The sequence below is a fragment of the Sapajus apella genome, unplaced genomic scaffold, assembly GCF_009761245.1.
Source record: "Sapajus apella isolate SASKATOON/1434 unplaced genomic scaffold, GSC_monkey_1.0 scaffold2, whole genome shotgun sequence".
Lineage (NCBI taxonomy): Eukaryota > Metazoa > Chordata > Mammalia > Primates > Cebidae > Sapajus > Sapajus apella.
Window position 1 is genome coordinate 71,532,672 of NW_022436942.1, and position 15,164 is coordinate 71,547,835.

The following is a 15,164-nucleotide window of genomic DNA, read 5'->3' on the forward strand; positions in this document are numbered from 1 at the left end:
CATCTAATCATCCTTCCATACATCACCCTTTCTCCCTCCCCCTCTCTCTTCTTCTTTCCATCCATCTATCCATCCATCCATCTATTCGCCCGCCCATTCATCCAACAGGTATTCATTGAGCACATATTTAGTGCCTGCTATGTTAGACATTCTAGAAACAGAGAGAGTAGGACATGGTCTTTACGCTCATAAATTTCGGAGCATTATGTGGAGACACACAGGTAACCAGATGATGGTAATAAAGTGCAAAAAATGTTTCCCTGGCGGAAGCACAGGGCACCAAGGAAGTCAGTGAGAGGGCATGTTGTTTAATCAGCTATTGTTGCTTGGTAATGCTGCATAACAAACATCCCCTAAATAGTGGCAGCTTATGAGAAACATTGTTTCTCATGCTTTGGTTCTGTGGGTGGGTTAGAGTGGTTCTGCTTCAGAATGCGGGAAGGAGTGAGGTCTACAGATGTGCCCTTTGTCTTCCCCAGCCAGTGGCCACCTGGGGCACATTGTTCTCAAGGGAAATGGCAACAGGGATGAGAAGAAACACATGATGCCTCTTAAGATCTTGGCCCAGAACTGTTACATTGTCAGTTCTGCCATATGCTGTTGGCCAGAGCAAGTCACACAGCTGAGACCAGCATCAATAGGGAGGGGACATGTGCTCCACCCACGCTAGTGAGAAGAATAGCAAAAATAAAATAAATAAAAAATAGGGCCGGGCGTGGTGGCTCACGCCTGTAATCCTAGCACTTCGGGAGGCCAAGGTGGGTGGATCACCTGAGGTCAGGAGTTCAAAACCAGCGTGGCCATCATGGTGAAACCCCATCTTTAAAAAGAAATAGATAAAAAATCTGGGTACTGTGGCATGCACCTGTAGTCTCAGCCACTCAGGAGGCTGAGTTGGGAGGATCACTTGAGCCCAGGAGTTTGAGGCCCGCCTGGGCAACACAGTGAGACCCTGTCTCTAACAATATTAACAATTAAGCCAACAGAGGGAGGGAGTGGAGAATTGGGCCATGGTCGAACTAATGGGCTGCGCCTTAGATTTGGGAAAAGGATCCAGGAAAGGCTCCTGTCACGGGTCGCCAGGGCTGGGTATGAAAGGAGAGATCTGAGTACCCACCACGGAGACAAGGGAGGTCTGATCTGGTTGTGAACACAGGAAAGGGTGTGGGTGAAGGTGTGGCCGTGGCTGAGCATGTCGCATTCAGGCTGAGCCCAGCATGGAGGGAGGGAGTGAAAGGTGAAGCTGAAGACGGGGAGAGGGGCTCCGTCAGGCAGGGCGGCTTGTAGCTGAAGCTAAAGTGTTTCACCTGAGGGCATTAGGGAAGCATGTAAGGAGTCCAGCAGGGGAGGGAACTGGTTGGATTTTCACTCGGCCTGCTCTGGGGAGAGGAGCCGGAGAGGAGGCTGCTTGGTGTGCCTCCTCTTGGTGAGGGATGTCAGGCGCTGCACAGTTTGGAATCTATTTTTTTCTTTAGTTTTAACTTCAGATTCAGGGATACATGTGCAGGTTTGTTACATGGGTATATTTAATGATGCAGAGTTTTGGGCTTCTAATGATCCTATTGTCCAAGTAGTGAACATAGTACCTGACGGGTAGTTTTTTTTTTTTTTTTTTTTGAGGCGGAGTTTCGCTCTTGTCGCCCAGGCTGGAGTACAGTGGTGCGATCTCTGCTCACTGCAACCTCTGCCTCCTGGGTTCAAGCGATTCTCTTGCCTCAGTCTCCCAAGTAGAGGGGTTTATAGGTGCTCACCACCATGCCTGGTTAATTTTTTTGTATTTTTAGTAGAAACAGGGATTCACTACGTTGATCAGGCTGGTCTGGAACTCCTGACCTCAGGTAATCCACCCACTTCGGCCTCCCAACGTGCTTCATTACAGGCGTGAGCCACTATGCCCGGCTGACAGGCATTTCTTTTCTTTCTCTTTTTTCTTTTTGAGATGGAGTCTTGCTGTGTCACCAAGCTGGAGTGCAGTGGTGCGATCTCGGCTCACTGCAACCTCTGCCACCTAGGTTCAAGCAATTCTCCTGCCTCAGCCTCCTGAGTAGTTGGGATTACAGGTGCGTGCTACAATACACTAATCTTTGTATTTTAGTAGAGATGGGGTTTCACCATGTTGGCCAGGCTGGTCTCAATCTCCTGACCTCGTGATCTGCCTGCCACAGCCTCCTAAAGTGCTGGGATTACAGGCGTGAGCCACCGCGCCCGGCCGACAGGGATCTTTCAACCTCTGCTACTCTCCCTGTCTCCCCACTGTTGGAGTCTTCAGTGTCTCTTGTTCCCATCTGTGTGCCCAAGTGTACCCAGTATTTAACTCCCAGTTATAAATGAGAAAAGGCAGTGTTTGGCTTTCTGTTCTTGAGTTAATGCTCTCAGGATAACAGCCTCCAGCTGCATCCATGTTGCTGCAAAGGACGTGATTTTCTTTTTTATGGCTGCATAGTATTCCGTGATGTATACGCACCACATTTTCATTATCCAGTCCCCCACTGATGGGCGCCTGGGTTGATTCTATGTCTTGGCTATTGTGAATGCTGCTGTGATGAGCATACAAATGCAGATCTTTTTCGTTAAACAGTTTATTTTCCTGAGTAGATACTCAGTAATGGGGTTTCTGGGTCAAATGGTAATTCTATTTTTAGTTCTTTGAGAAATCGCCAAACTGCTTCCTACAGGGGCTGAACTAATTTGCATTTCTACCAACAGTGTATTTTTTGTTTCAACAACTCAAGGGAATGAGGCTCCTCTCTTCAGTCAGATGGGAAATTCCTTGTGGTCAGAGACCATTTCTTTGGCTTCTCTGCTGCTGAAGAGTCCCCATGCCTAGAACTGGGCACAGAGTGGGCACTGCAGAGTCCCTGAGGATGAGCAGGGGCTATTTCTGCCCCCCTGTGACCCTCTGCCCCTCCCTTGGGAGAGGAGGCTGTTGTCTATCATTTAGGTTCTGTATCTGGTTCCTGCTGAGATCGGCTGGCATAGGGTCCCTCTGAAATGCTGTCTTAGTTTGGGTTCTCCCAAAAGCGGTTCCTGAGACAAGGACTGGGGTGCATGCAGTTTATTTGGGAGGTGGCTGCAGGAAGCCTTGGTAGGGAGTGTGGAAATGCGTCAGGGAAAGAAAGAAAGCCTGTAAATGGCGAGGCATGAGCAGGGGACAGGGATCTCTGCCACAGAGGCCAGCCAGTGAGAAAAGGAAACCCACCCCTGCTGTGGCTGGCTTGGGTCCGTCAGGCTCGGGGCTGGCCCTGTGCACTGTCTCTCCAGCTGCTTCAACTCAGCTAGCGGGTCATCAGCTGGGCCATTGCTGGTTTTCACCCACGCATGCTAAGGGGACCACATTGATATCTGGGGTTTGATTTTAGGGGGCTTCTCCCCTACTTGTCGGCTAGAAGCAGGTACCACATGGCTGACCTTGGAGCTGACCCTGCTCCCAGCTCCCTGGCTGACCTGGCCTGGTTTTCATAGTGGGGCAGCAGGATGAGCCTCTTCGGTATTGCGGAAAGCACATGGCATCTGTTTGTCCCCCCGGAAGCGCTTGTCCATGTCTCAGGAGGCCTCTGGGCCCACACTAGGTCTGGTCCCACCCCCAGGGGTGTCCCCGGACTACTAGATCCTGGGGCCACCAAGGCAAGCCTGGGCCTTTGCTCTGGCCTCCATAGCAGTCCCACTCCTGGCTCTTCTGAGGGTCCTTGGTTTCTCTGTAGGTGTGGGACGAGGCCAATCTGACGGCACAAGAGTTGGCCAAAAGGGACGGCTGGGTGAATGTCCACCCATTTGACCACCCCTTAATATGGTAAGTCTGATGCCCCTCTCCCCAGGGAGTCCAGAGCTGGGAGACCCTTACTGAGTCAGGGTCCTCCCATTGGACAGAAGGAGAAACTGAGGCCCAGAGGGGAGAATAAGCCTCAAAGCCAGGCAGACGTGGGTTCAGATCCCACTTCTGCCTCTTGTGAATTGTGGGACTTTGTGCAAAGCACCCAGCATCTTGTGCCTCAGTTCCTTTTATTTATTTATTTTTTGAGATGGAGTCTCGCTCTATTGCCCAGGCTGGAGTACAGTGGTGTGATCTCAGCCCACTGCAACTTCTGCCTCTTGGGTTCTAGTGATTCTCCTGCCTCAGCCTCCTGAGTAGCTGGGATTACAGGTGTGCACTACCATGCCAGGCCAATTTTTTGTATTTTTGGTGGAGACGGGGTTTTGCCATGCTGGCCAGGCTGGTCTCGGCCTCCCAAGGTGCTGGGATTACAGGCATCCTGTTCCTCAGTTTCTGTGTATGTGGAAGTGATAGTACCAAGTCTCCTTTACCGAACGTGTGCTTTGGGACCAGTCACCAGGCTCATGGCTCCTCCTGCACCGTTCCATTTACCCTCCCCGCAGCCCAAGAGGTGGGTGCTATTATCCCCATTTCATAAGTGAGGAAACTGAGGCACAGCGAGGACGAACAACTTGTCCAAGATTGCACAGCTAAGAATGTGGCGGAGACAGAGAGCCACAGGGCCAGGACTTGAGTCAGTTTGGTCCCAAGTGATGTACTGTCCCCTCTTAACCACACATTGCCATTGCCTCTTTGCAAAGTTGGGGAGGGGGCTAGAGGGGGTAATATCCAAGAGAGGGCCTGGGAGGTTGGAGGAGATGTAAGGGAGGAGCGAGCATGATAACGAAAATGAACTAGTCCGGGCGCGGTGGCTCCGGCCTCATGCCGGAGTGGAATCCCAGCAGTTTGGGAGGCCGAGGCAGGTGGAGCGCCTGAGGTCAGGAGCTTGAGACCATCCCGCCCAACACGGTGAAACCTCATCTCTACTAAAAATACAAAAATTAGCTGGGCATGGTGGTGCGTGCCTGTAGTCCCAGCTACTCCGGAGACTGAGGCAGGAGAATCACTTGAATTTGGGAAGTGGAGGTTGCGGTGAGCCGAGACTGGGCCACTGCACTGCAGCCTGGGAGACAGAGTGACACTGTATCCAAAAAAATAAAAATCAAGGCCGGGCACGGTGGCTCAAGCCTGTAATCCCAGCACTTTGGGAGGCCGAGGCGGGTGGATCACGAGGTCAAGAGATCGAGACCATCCTGGTCAACATGGTGAAACCCCGTCTCTACTAAAAATACAAAAAATTAGCTGGGCAGGGTGGCGCGTGCCTGTAATCCCAGCTACTCAGGAGGCTGAGGCAGGAGAATTGCCTGAGCCCAGGAGGCGGAGGTTGTGGTGAGCCGAGATCGCGCCATTGCACTCCAGCCTGGGTAACATGAGTGAAACTCCGTCTCAAAAAAAAAAAAAAAAAAAAAAAATCAAGAGAATGAATGAAGCTGAGTGGAGTAACTGCTGCAGGACTTCCTCTCCCCTTGCTGTGGATGGGATGAGATGGTGGGGAGGGGGTTTATGTATATGTGGGGCAGGGAACCCACTCCTGGTAAATACCCCCACCCCAGGAGCCTTTGGGGCTGGGGTCCTCCCTCACTCTGCTTCTCTCTCTCACTCACCTCCCCAGGGAAGGCCACGCGAGCCTGGTGCGGGAGCTGAAGGCAGTGCTGGGGACCCCGCCAGGTGCCCTGGTGCTGGCAGTTGGGGGAGGAGGCCTCCTGGCTGGGGTGGTGGCTGGCTTGCTGGAGGTGGGCTGGCAGCATGTGCCCATCATTGCCATGGAGACCCATGGGGCACACAGCTTCAATGCGGCCATCAAGGCTGGCAAGGTGGTCACATTGCCAGACATCACCAGGTGGGTAAAGGCTGGGGACATTTGTAGGGGGGGCTGGAGGGTGGGGGTTGCCACTGCCCTAAGGCCTTCCAGTCCCAGCCAGTAGAGACAGGAGACACCCAAAATGCTGTCCTTGGTCCTAGGACTCCAACCACAGTAATGTGGACCTAAGTTAGAAGGCAGTGCTGAAAAAGGAGATGAGGAATACGTTCACTTAAACCTCATCAATTCATAAAACAAGCCTTTATTGACGTATCTTTGCAAAAGCCAACTGCATATGTTGCAGATAAATTAGAAAATGTATGCCGGGCGAAGTGGCTTATGCCTGTAATCCCAGCACTTTGGGAGGCTGAGGTGGGCGGATTACCTGAGGTCAGGAGTTTGAGACAGCTTGGCCAACATATAGTGAAACCCCGTCTCTACTAAAAATACAAACATTACCTGGGAGTGGTGGTACACACCTGTAGTCCCAGCTACTTGGGAGGCTGAGACGGGAGGATTGCTTGAGCCCAGGAGTTGGAGGCTGTAGTGTGCTCTGATGGTGCCTGTGAATAGCCACTGCACTCCAGCCTGGGAAACCTACAAGACCCTGTCCTCCTCCATACCCCAAAAAGCCAATAAATTTTAAAAAGAACGTGATCATTGAATTTAGGACCTACCCTCATCCAGTATGACTTCACCTTAATTTAACTAATTGCCTCTGCAGAGACTCTATTTCCAAGTAAGGTTACATTTTGAGGTTCTGGGTGGATGTGTATATATATATTTTTTTTTTTCGAGATGGAGTCTCACTCTGTTTTCCAGGCTGGAGTGCAGTGGTACGACCTCAGCTCACTGCAATTTCTGCCTCTTGGGTTCAAGTGATTCTCCTGCCTCAGCCTCCCAAATAGTTGGGATTACAGGCATATGCCACCACGCCTGGCTAACTTTGTATTTTTAGTAGAGATGGGGTTTCACCATGTTAGCCAGGCTGGTCTTGAACTCCTGACCTCAAGTGATCCACCTACCTTGGCCTCCCAAAATGTTGGGATTACAGGTGTTGAGCCACCGTACCTGGCCTGGTTGTGCATTTTGGAAGGAGCTGTGATTCAACCCAGTACGGATCCAATCTCTGCCGGGATTCTGTTAAACACCCATTGGATACTGATACCTAGGATGTAATGGGGTATGACAGCAGGTGTGTGAAATCAAGATAGTCTTAAGTCAGCTCCTTAAATAAGCTTCTACTATGTGCAAGGCTCTAGGTGACCAATGAGAAAAACCTCAAGAAAATGATACCTGGACACAAGTCTCCTCGTCTTTCGGGTACCACCTCCAGTCTTTCTTGGGCTGCATCCGCCTTCCAGCCTTGCTGTGCTACCTTAGCCTGGAAATTCTTTAAAACAAATTTCTTTTGGTAGAGATGGGGTATTACTGTGTTGCCCAGGCTGGTCTCGAATTCCTGGGCTCAAGCGATCCTCCTGCCTCAGCCTCTCAAAGGGCTGGGATTACAGGCATGAGCCACTGTGCCCCGCCTGCCTGGAAATCATTTGTACTGTCTTACTTCTGAACCGTTGCTTGTCCTGCCCTGCCACCTGGAATGCCAGTCATGCTCACCCTGAGGAAATCTTCTTAGACTGCTTAGGTAGCTGCTGTATCCCAGCTGGGAGACCCTCAGGGCACCATGTTGTGCCTGCGTCACTCTTTGCTGTGTCCTGGTTTGGGTTACTGGCTGGAGTGGAGGAGCCAGAGGGTAAGGACTGGCTGATTTAGCTCTGATCCCTGATACCCACCCCAGAGCCTGGCACAGCAGAAGCACTAAGGGAAGCTCGTGGATTATGATGTCTGTATATGACACCAACATTCATCTGGGTGCTCTGACTGGGCACCTGGGTGTTACATGGGCTCCCCCTACCCCATTGAGTTCCATCCATCTTACCTCTTAAATCCAGCTCCCTTCCAGCCTTCGTTTCCCTGGATGGGTGTAACAGCTCTCCCCAGCCCCTGTGCCACCCCTGTTGCCTTTTTAAAAAAATGGATAACATCTCTGTTGAGATCTGTTTCATGTGCCATTTGATTTACTTATTTAAAGTGTATGATTCTGGACCGGTGCGGTGGCTCACACCTGTAATCCCAGCGTTTTGGGAGGCTCAGAGGTGGGCGGATCACTTGAGATCAGGAGTTCAGACCAGCCTGGCCAACATGGTGAAACCTCATCCTACTAAAAAATACAAAAATTAGCCAGGCGTGGTGACATGCACCTGTAATCCCAGCTACTCAGGAGGCTGAGGCAGGAGAATTGCTTGAACTCAGGAAGTGGAGGTTGCAGTGAGCTGAGATCAGGCTACTGCTCTCCAGCCTGGGCGACAGAGTAAGACCCAGTCTCAAAAATAAATAAATAAATAAAAAGATGTACTATTCAATGGTTTTAGTAGATTCACAGAGTTGTGCGACCATCATCACAATCAATTTTAGAACATTTTTATCGCCCCCAAGAGAAACTCCACACCCTTTGGCCATCACCCACCATGTCCCTTATTCCCACACCCCAGCCCTAGGCAAATACTACTTTACTTTATGTCTCCACGGATTTGCCTATTATGGACTTTTCTTTTCCTTCCTCCCTCCCTCCCTCCCTCCCTCCCTGCTTCTTTCCTTTCTCCCTCCCTCCCTTCCTTTCTTCCCTCCCTCCCTCTTTCCTTCCTTCCTTCCTCCCTCCCTCCCTCCCTCCCTCCTTCCTCCTTCCTTCCTTCCTTCCTTCCTTCCTTCCTTCCTTCCTTCCTTCCTTCCTTCCTTCTTTTCTTCCTTCCTTCTTTTCTTCCCTTCTTTCTTTCTTTTCTTATCTTTCTTTGGAGTCTGGCTCTGTTGCCCAGGCTAGAGTACAGTGGTGTGATCTCAGCTCACTGCAGCCTCCGCCTCCCGGGTTCAAAGGGCTGGGATACAGGCATGAGGCACCATGCCTGGCCTGCCTGGAAATCCTTTGTACCATCTTACCTCTGAGCCATTGCTTGTCCTGCCCCTGCCACCTGCACTGCCAGCCCTGCTCACCCTGAGGTAATCCTTTTACACTGGCTGAGCATCTCTTTTAGTAGAGACAGGGTTTTGCTATGTTGATCAGGCTGATCTTGAACTCCTGACCTCAGGTGATCCACCCACCTTGGCTTCCCAAAGTACTGGGACTATAGGCATGAGCCACTACACCCAGTCTATCCTGGACATTTCACATGAATGGAATCATACACCACGTGGTCTTTTGTGTCTGGCTTCTCTCACTTGCCGTCGTGTGTTCAAGGTTCAGCCACATCGTATCGTGTCAGTGCCTCATTCCTTTTTATGGCCAAATACTATTTTACTGTATGAATACATCACACTTTATCTAAACATTTGGATTCTTTCCACTTTTTGGCTATAGTGAATAGTGCTGTTGTGAACATTCGTTTACACGTTTTTGTGGCTGTGTGTTTTCATTTCTCTTGGGCCTATGCCTAGGGAGGAAATTGTTGGTACCTTTGCTGCCTTTGAGTCCTTTGCTGTCCGCCCAGCAGGCAGCGTGTCCTTCCGCCATTGCTAATCCACAGAACGTCTTCTTCATCCACTTAAACCCATCCATGCCTCTCCCAAGCTCTCAGGCTAAAATACAGACCACTCCCCCCAACCACCAGCCTGTTCTCCAGTCCCTTGAATGGGTAATGCTTTTCCTACCTCTGAGCCTTTGCACAGGCTGTTTCCTCTTCATAGCACACTGTTCCCTGCTGCCCCATTCTTCTCCAGCTCCTGGCCTCAAGCAATCCTCCCACCTGGGCCTCCCACAGTGCTGGGATCCCAGGCATGAGCCCCCACCCCCAGCCACCACCGCCAGCCTCCACCCCCGGCCCCCACCCTCGGCGCCCACTCTACTCTCCTTTGGGCTGGTTTCTCCTTGTCTCTCACATCTCAGGCCCTCCCCACAACACTCCCCTTGGGGTGATGCCCCTTCTGATGTCCTCCTTCATAGCAGCAGTATCCACAGTGTGCATTTATTGACTGGTTCTTACGTTTGCTTGTTCGTCGCCATCTCTCCCACAAGTCTGTGCTCTTAATTACAGCATCAATAATAGTAACTGCAGCTGAGACTTCCGTCAAATTCACTAAGCCTCAGCCTTGTTCTAAGCACTTTAAATATCTTAACCCACTTGGCTGATGTGGTGGCTCACACCTGTAATCCCAGCGCTTTGAGAGGCTCAGGCAGGTGGATCATCTGAGGTCAGGATTTTGAGACCAGTGTGGCCAACATGGTGAAACCCCGTCTCTACTAAAAGTATAAAAATTAGCCAGGTATGGTAGTGCGCACCTGTAATTCCAGCTACTGAGAAGCCTGAGGCAGGAGAATCACTTGAACTGGGGAGGAGGAGGTTGCAGTGAGCCAAGATGGCGCCACTGCACTCCAGCCTGGGGGACAGAGCGAGACTCCATCTCAAAAGAAAAACAAAAAACAAAAAACATCTCAATCCCCATGATAACCTCATGAGCCCCAGTTTTCAGTTGAAGAAATGAAGGTTCAGAGAGGTGAGGTGACTTTCCCCTGGTCACACAGCTGGTATGGAGCCAAGTTTCAAAACCAGGCAGCCAGGCTCTAGAATCTGTGTTCTGGGCCACTCTGGGGTCTGAGGCTTTCCCAAAGGCTCTCCTGGGCCTGAAACACATTGCCCCGCTCATATGTAGTGATCCCAAGCACAGAGGCAAAGACCATGAATCCTGGAGCCAAACTGCCTGCCTGGACTTAAATCTACCTTCTGCTACTGATGAGCTGTGTGTCCTTCAGCTGGTTACTTAACCTCTCTGAGCTTCTGTTCCCTGTCCTGTAAAATGGAGCTAATATGTTTCTAACTCAAAGGGTGGTTGAGAAGATTAAAACAACATCCATACATCCAGCACATTGGACACGTTTAATAAATATTAGCTATTGGCCTGGTGTGGTGGCTCATGCCTGTCATCCCAACACTTTGGGAGGTTGAGGTGGGAAGCTAATGTGAGCCCAGGAGCTCAAGGCTGCAGGGAGCTAACAGTACACCACTGCACTCCAGCCTGGGCCACAGAACAAGACCCTGTCTCAAAAAAAAGTATATATTTAGGTGGGGCGCAGTGGCTCATGCCTGTAATCCCAGCACTTTAAGAGACCAAGGCAGAAGGATCGCTTGAGCTCAGGAATTCAAGAGCAGCCTGGGCAAAATAGCGAGACACTTTCCACTACTAAAAATGAAATGTAAAAGAAAAAATGTATTTATAGTCCAGACATGATATTAATGAATAAAATGAAAAAAAATTCCTTTCTATGCTTGGCTTTCTGGGGTCTGTGCAAGGAATGGCTCAATCAGGATTGCAGAGTCAGAGGCGCTGATGCGCATCGAGTACTTTATTGATTGATTGATTTTCAAGACAGAGTCTTGCTCTGTCACTCAGGCTGGAGTGCAGTGGCTTGATCTCGGCTCATCGCAACCCCTGCCTCCTGCGTTCAAGTGAGTCTCCTGCCTCAGCCTCCTGAGTAGCTGGGATTACAAGTACGTACTACCATCCCTGGCTAAATTTTGTATTTTTAGCAGAGGAGGGGTTTCACCATGTTGGTCAGGCTGATCTCGAACCCCTGACCTTGTGATCTGCCCACCTCAGCCTCCCAAAGTGGTGGGATTATAGGCGTGAGCCACCGCGCCCGGCCACATTTAGTATTACTCATTCAGTGGACACACGGTTTTTGAGCACCTCCTCTGTGCCTTATAAGGCTGAGCTCCAACCAGCCCATTGCAGGATGGGGGGCGTGGCTGGGGCTGGGGAGAGACCTGATTCACCAGCTCTTCCCTGAGCCCCTGGTCTCCCTGCCCTACTCTGCTCTGTCCCGCAGTGTGGCCAAGTGCCTGGGTGCCAAGACGGTGGCCACACGGGCCCTGGAGTGCATGCGGGTGTGCGAGATCCACTCTGAAGTGGTGGAGGATGCCGAGGCTGTGAGTGCTGTACAGCAGTTCCTGGGTGAGTGAACACCGTCCCCCACCTGGGCTTGGAGATCACAAAGTCCCTGCATCCTCTAGCAGGTGTGTGTTCACTCTTGTCTGTATCCTCAGCACCAGGTGCTGGCTAGGTGTGCAGTTACTATGCGCCAAGTGCACTTTGAGTAGATGGAAGGGGGTGGGGGTAAAGAAGGAGTGTGTCCTGCTGTCTCTAGCCCCCAGACTTTTATACATGTTCCTCCTCTCTCTGGCTGTCCTTGTCCCTATTGGTTTTATGTGATTAAGGGCTACTCAGCCACCATGGCACCTCCTCCAGGAAGCCTCCCCTAATCTCCCACCCCACCCTGCCTAGGTTGGGGACCTCCAATGCACCACTCCCTGTGTTCATAACCTCCTGGTTTTTATCCCTTTACGTCATAGATTGTGAGCCCCATGAGGGCTTGTGTGTTTCAGTCACTGATGTGTCCCTAGGGCCTTCCTGGCACAGGGCATGGCAGGTTGTAGGCACTCAATAGATGTTTGTTGATTGAAGGGATGAATGTATGAGTGAGTGGAAAGGTGGATAATGGATAGATGGACAGTGGGTGGAAGGACGGATGGATGATGAAGTGATAGATTGATGAATGGCATGGAAATGGATGGATGGACAGGCACATTGATTAATGAACATGTTGACAGATAGACAGACAGTCAAATGATGGATAGAGGAATGGATAGATGGCTGTGAATGGGTGGATGGATGGGTATGTTGATGGATGGGTGCACTGATGGATGGACAGATAGTCTAATGATGGATAGAGGAATGGATGGATGGAGAGAGAGATAAAAGGTGGGTGGGTGGAGGGGTAGGAGGCCAGGCTGATGGATGGGGAGAGTGTGAGACAAGTGATGGATTGCCAGCCGAGCAGATGAATGGCTGGCTGGCTGGAGAGGTGGCTGCAAGGGTCTGCGGTGCCCAGGGCCTGCTGAGCACTGACTGTTCTTCTTCCCTTTGCCTCCTCTCCCATCCCCCTGGTCCCGGCAGATGATGAGCGTATGCTGGTGGAGCCTGCCTGTGGGGCAGCCTTGGCAGCTGTCTACTCAGGTCTCCTGGGGAGGCTCCAGGCTGAGGGTTGCCTGCCCGCTTCCCTGACCTCAGTTGTGGTCATCGTGTGTGGAGGTAACAGCATCAATAGCCAAGAGCTGCAGGCTCTGAAAACCCAGCTGGGCCAGGTCTGAGGGCCTAGCCTAGCCCCAAGAGCCAGAGAGGTACATGGAGACTCCTGTAGCTGGCTGAGTGCGGCTCAGTGCTGGTGGGTGGCAGTGGAAGCTGCCCTGCGCACCTGTGCTGGGTGCCTCCCGAAGGAAGCCCTCCCAGACTGCCCCTTTTGGCTCCCTGACAACTCCAGTCAATAAACACTTTCTGAGCTAAGTTTGTAAGTGCTGTGGATCCTATCTTTCCAGTTCCATGAGCTCACAGGAGACAACCCACAATCCTGTTGCCACTTCTGTGATAAATTGACTCCAAGCCCCATCTTAGGCAACAAAGCCAAGACTTGCGAACCTGAGTCTCTAAAGGAATCCAACCATTCTGAGATCTTAAATGAACTTCCTTTACCTGGAGGACCAGCCCAGGCTGACCAGGTCAGGAAGGAGAGGGAGATGTTCTGTCACTTCTCAGGCCTGGGCAGGAGAGGACAATGTCACCTGTCTTCATCCAGTGCTTGTTATGTACCAGAAACTCTGCTAAGAACTTTCTACTCATTGTCTAATGTTCACAAAGCTACTAGGAAGTAAAAACCATTATTACCATCCCTGTTTTACAGATGAGGAAACTGAGGCTTGGGATGTTTACATAACTTGCCCAAGATCACATAGTTAGGATATGGGATCACTTGTCTCTCCCTCCATCCATCAACCTGATCACCTATCCCTCTACCCATCCATCTTTTATCTCTATCCATCCATCCATCCATCCATCCCTCTATCCATCATTAAACTGCCTGTCCATCCATCAGTGTATCCATCCATCCACATATCCATCCATTCATCTATAATCCATCCATCCATGCATCCATCCACCCATTCCTCTCTCCATCATTAGACTATCTGTTCATCAGTGTATCCATCCATCCACATATCCATCCATTCATCTATAATCCATCCATCCGTCCATAATACATTCATTCATCTACAATCCATCCATCCACCCCTCTATCCATCATTAGACTGTCCATCCATCAGTGTATCATCCATCCATATATCCATCCATTCATCTATAATCCGTCCATCCATCCATTCATCTATGCATCCATTCACCCATTCCTCTATCCATCATTAGACTTTCTGTCCATCTGTCAGTGTATCCATCCATCCATCCATGCATCCATTCATCTATAATCCATTCGTTCATCAATTCCTCTATCATTGTATCAATCCATCAATATATTCATCCATCCATCTATAATCCATCCGTCCATTCGCACATTATCATATTCATTCCTCTAGCCGTCATTAGACCATCTGTCCATCCATCAGTGTATCCATCAATCGACATATCCATCTATCCAGATTCAAACTGATTTTCAGGGTCACTCTGTTTTGCTTCAATCTGAACTCTCTGTGTTGGGGTGGATGGTGGTGGAATATTGAAGAAAGGGTAGGGAAGAGTAGGTTGGTCTGGACACACCTGTGGGTCACAGAGAGAGGCAGGTTGTATGCCTGGAATTGGGCACCTCCAGCTTCTGGGAAGTCTCTCTTAGGAAGCGGGATGGAAAGTTGCATTCCCTTGAGCCACAGGGGGGCAGCAAAGTGTATCCTATGGGGAAGGCTGGCTCCAGGTAGGAGAGACCTTCCTCTTGGGTCCTCCTGGACGCTACCTCTTGTGGGGCGCTCACCCCAGTTGTGCATGCTGAGGTCCACATGGTCTTGGCATGCAGGAGCCTTTTCCAACCCCTCACAGCTCTGCCAGGAAGCAAAGCTCAGAGAGTGCAGGGTCTGTGCAGCATCACATGCCCTGGCAGAACCGGATCCTGGGCCCCAGCAACATCTTCTCTCCTGACTCCTGTGGGCTGTGTGACCTTGGGCTAGTCTCTTTCCCTCTCTGGGCCTCAGGCTGCACCTCATGCTGTAGGAGACCCACTTGCCACTTCCCACCTCTTTTTCTTTGCTCAGGCTGTTCCCTTCACCAGATGCCTCCTCCTTTTCCTTCTTTGTTTTTTAGGGAAAGGGCCTCGCTCTGTCACCCAGGCCAAAGTGCAATGGCACAATCACAACTCACTGCAGCCTCGAACTCCTGCACTCAAGCGATCCTCCTGCCTCAGCCTCCCGAGTAGGACCATAGACATGTGCCACCACGCCCAGCTAATTTTTAAATTATTTTTTGTAGAGATGTGGTCTTGCTCTGTTGCCCAGGCTGGTCTTGAACTTCCGGGCTCAAGCCATCCTCCTGCCTTGGCCTCCCAAAGTACTGGGATTACAGGCACCATGCCCAACCCCTTCTTTTCTGAAGAGCAGGATTTGAGAGTAACCGTGACCT

At 50.8% G+C, this 15,164-nt stretch overlaps 1 protein-coding gene across 4 annotated transcripts in view; it reads left to right on the plus strand.

Moving 5' to 3' along the window:
• The window catches only part of SDSL (serine dehydratase like), a 21,197-nt gene extending 8,131 nt beyond the window's left edge, over positions 1-13,066 (plus strand). For all 4 annotated transcript variants that reach the window (XM_032240597.1, XM_032240613.1, XM_032240604.1 and 1 more), the window contains exons 5-8: positions 3,702-3,790; positions 5,484-5,711; positions 11,545-11,669; positions 12,672-13,066. In XM_032240597.1, the coding sequence (XP_032096488.1) occupies positions 3,702-3,790; positions 5,484-5,711; positions 11,545-11,669; positions 12,672-12,865 (636 nt within the window). In that variant the 3' untranslated portion in view covers positions 12,866-13,066. The remainder of the gene's footprint in view (positions 1-3,701; positions 3,791-5,483; positions 5,712-11,544; positions 11,670-12,671) is intronic.
• The last annotated feature ends 2,098 nt before the right edge of the window (positions 13,067-15,164 follow it).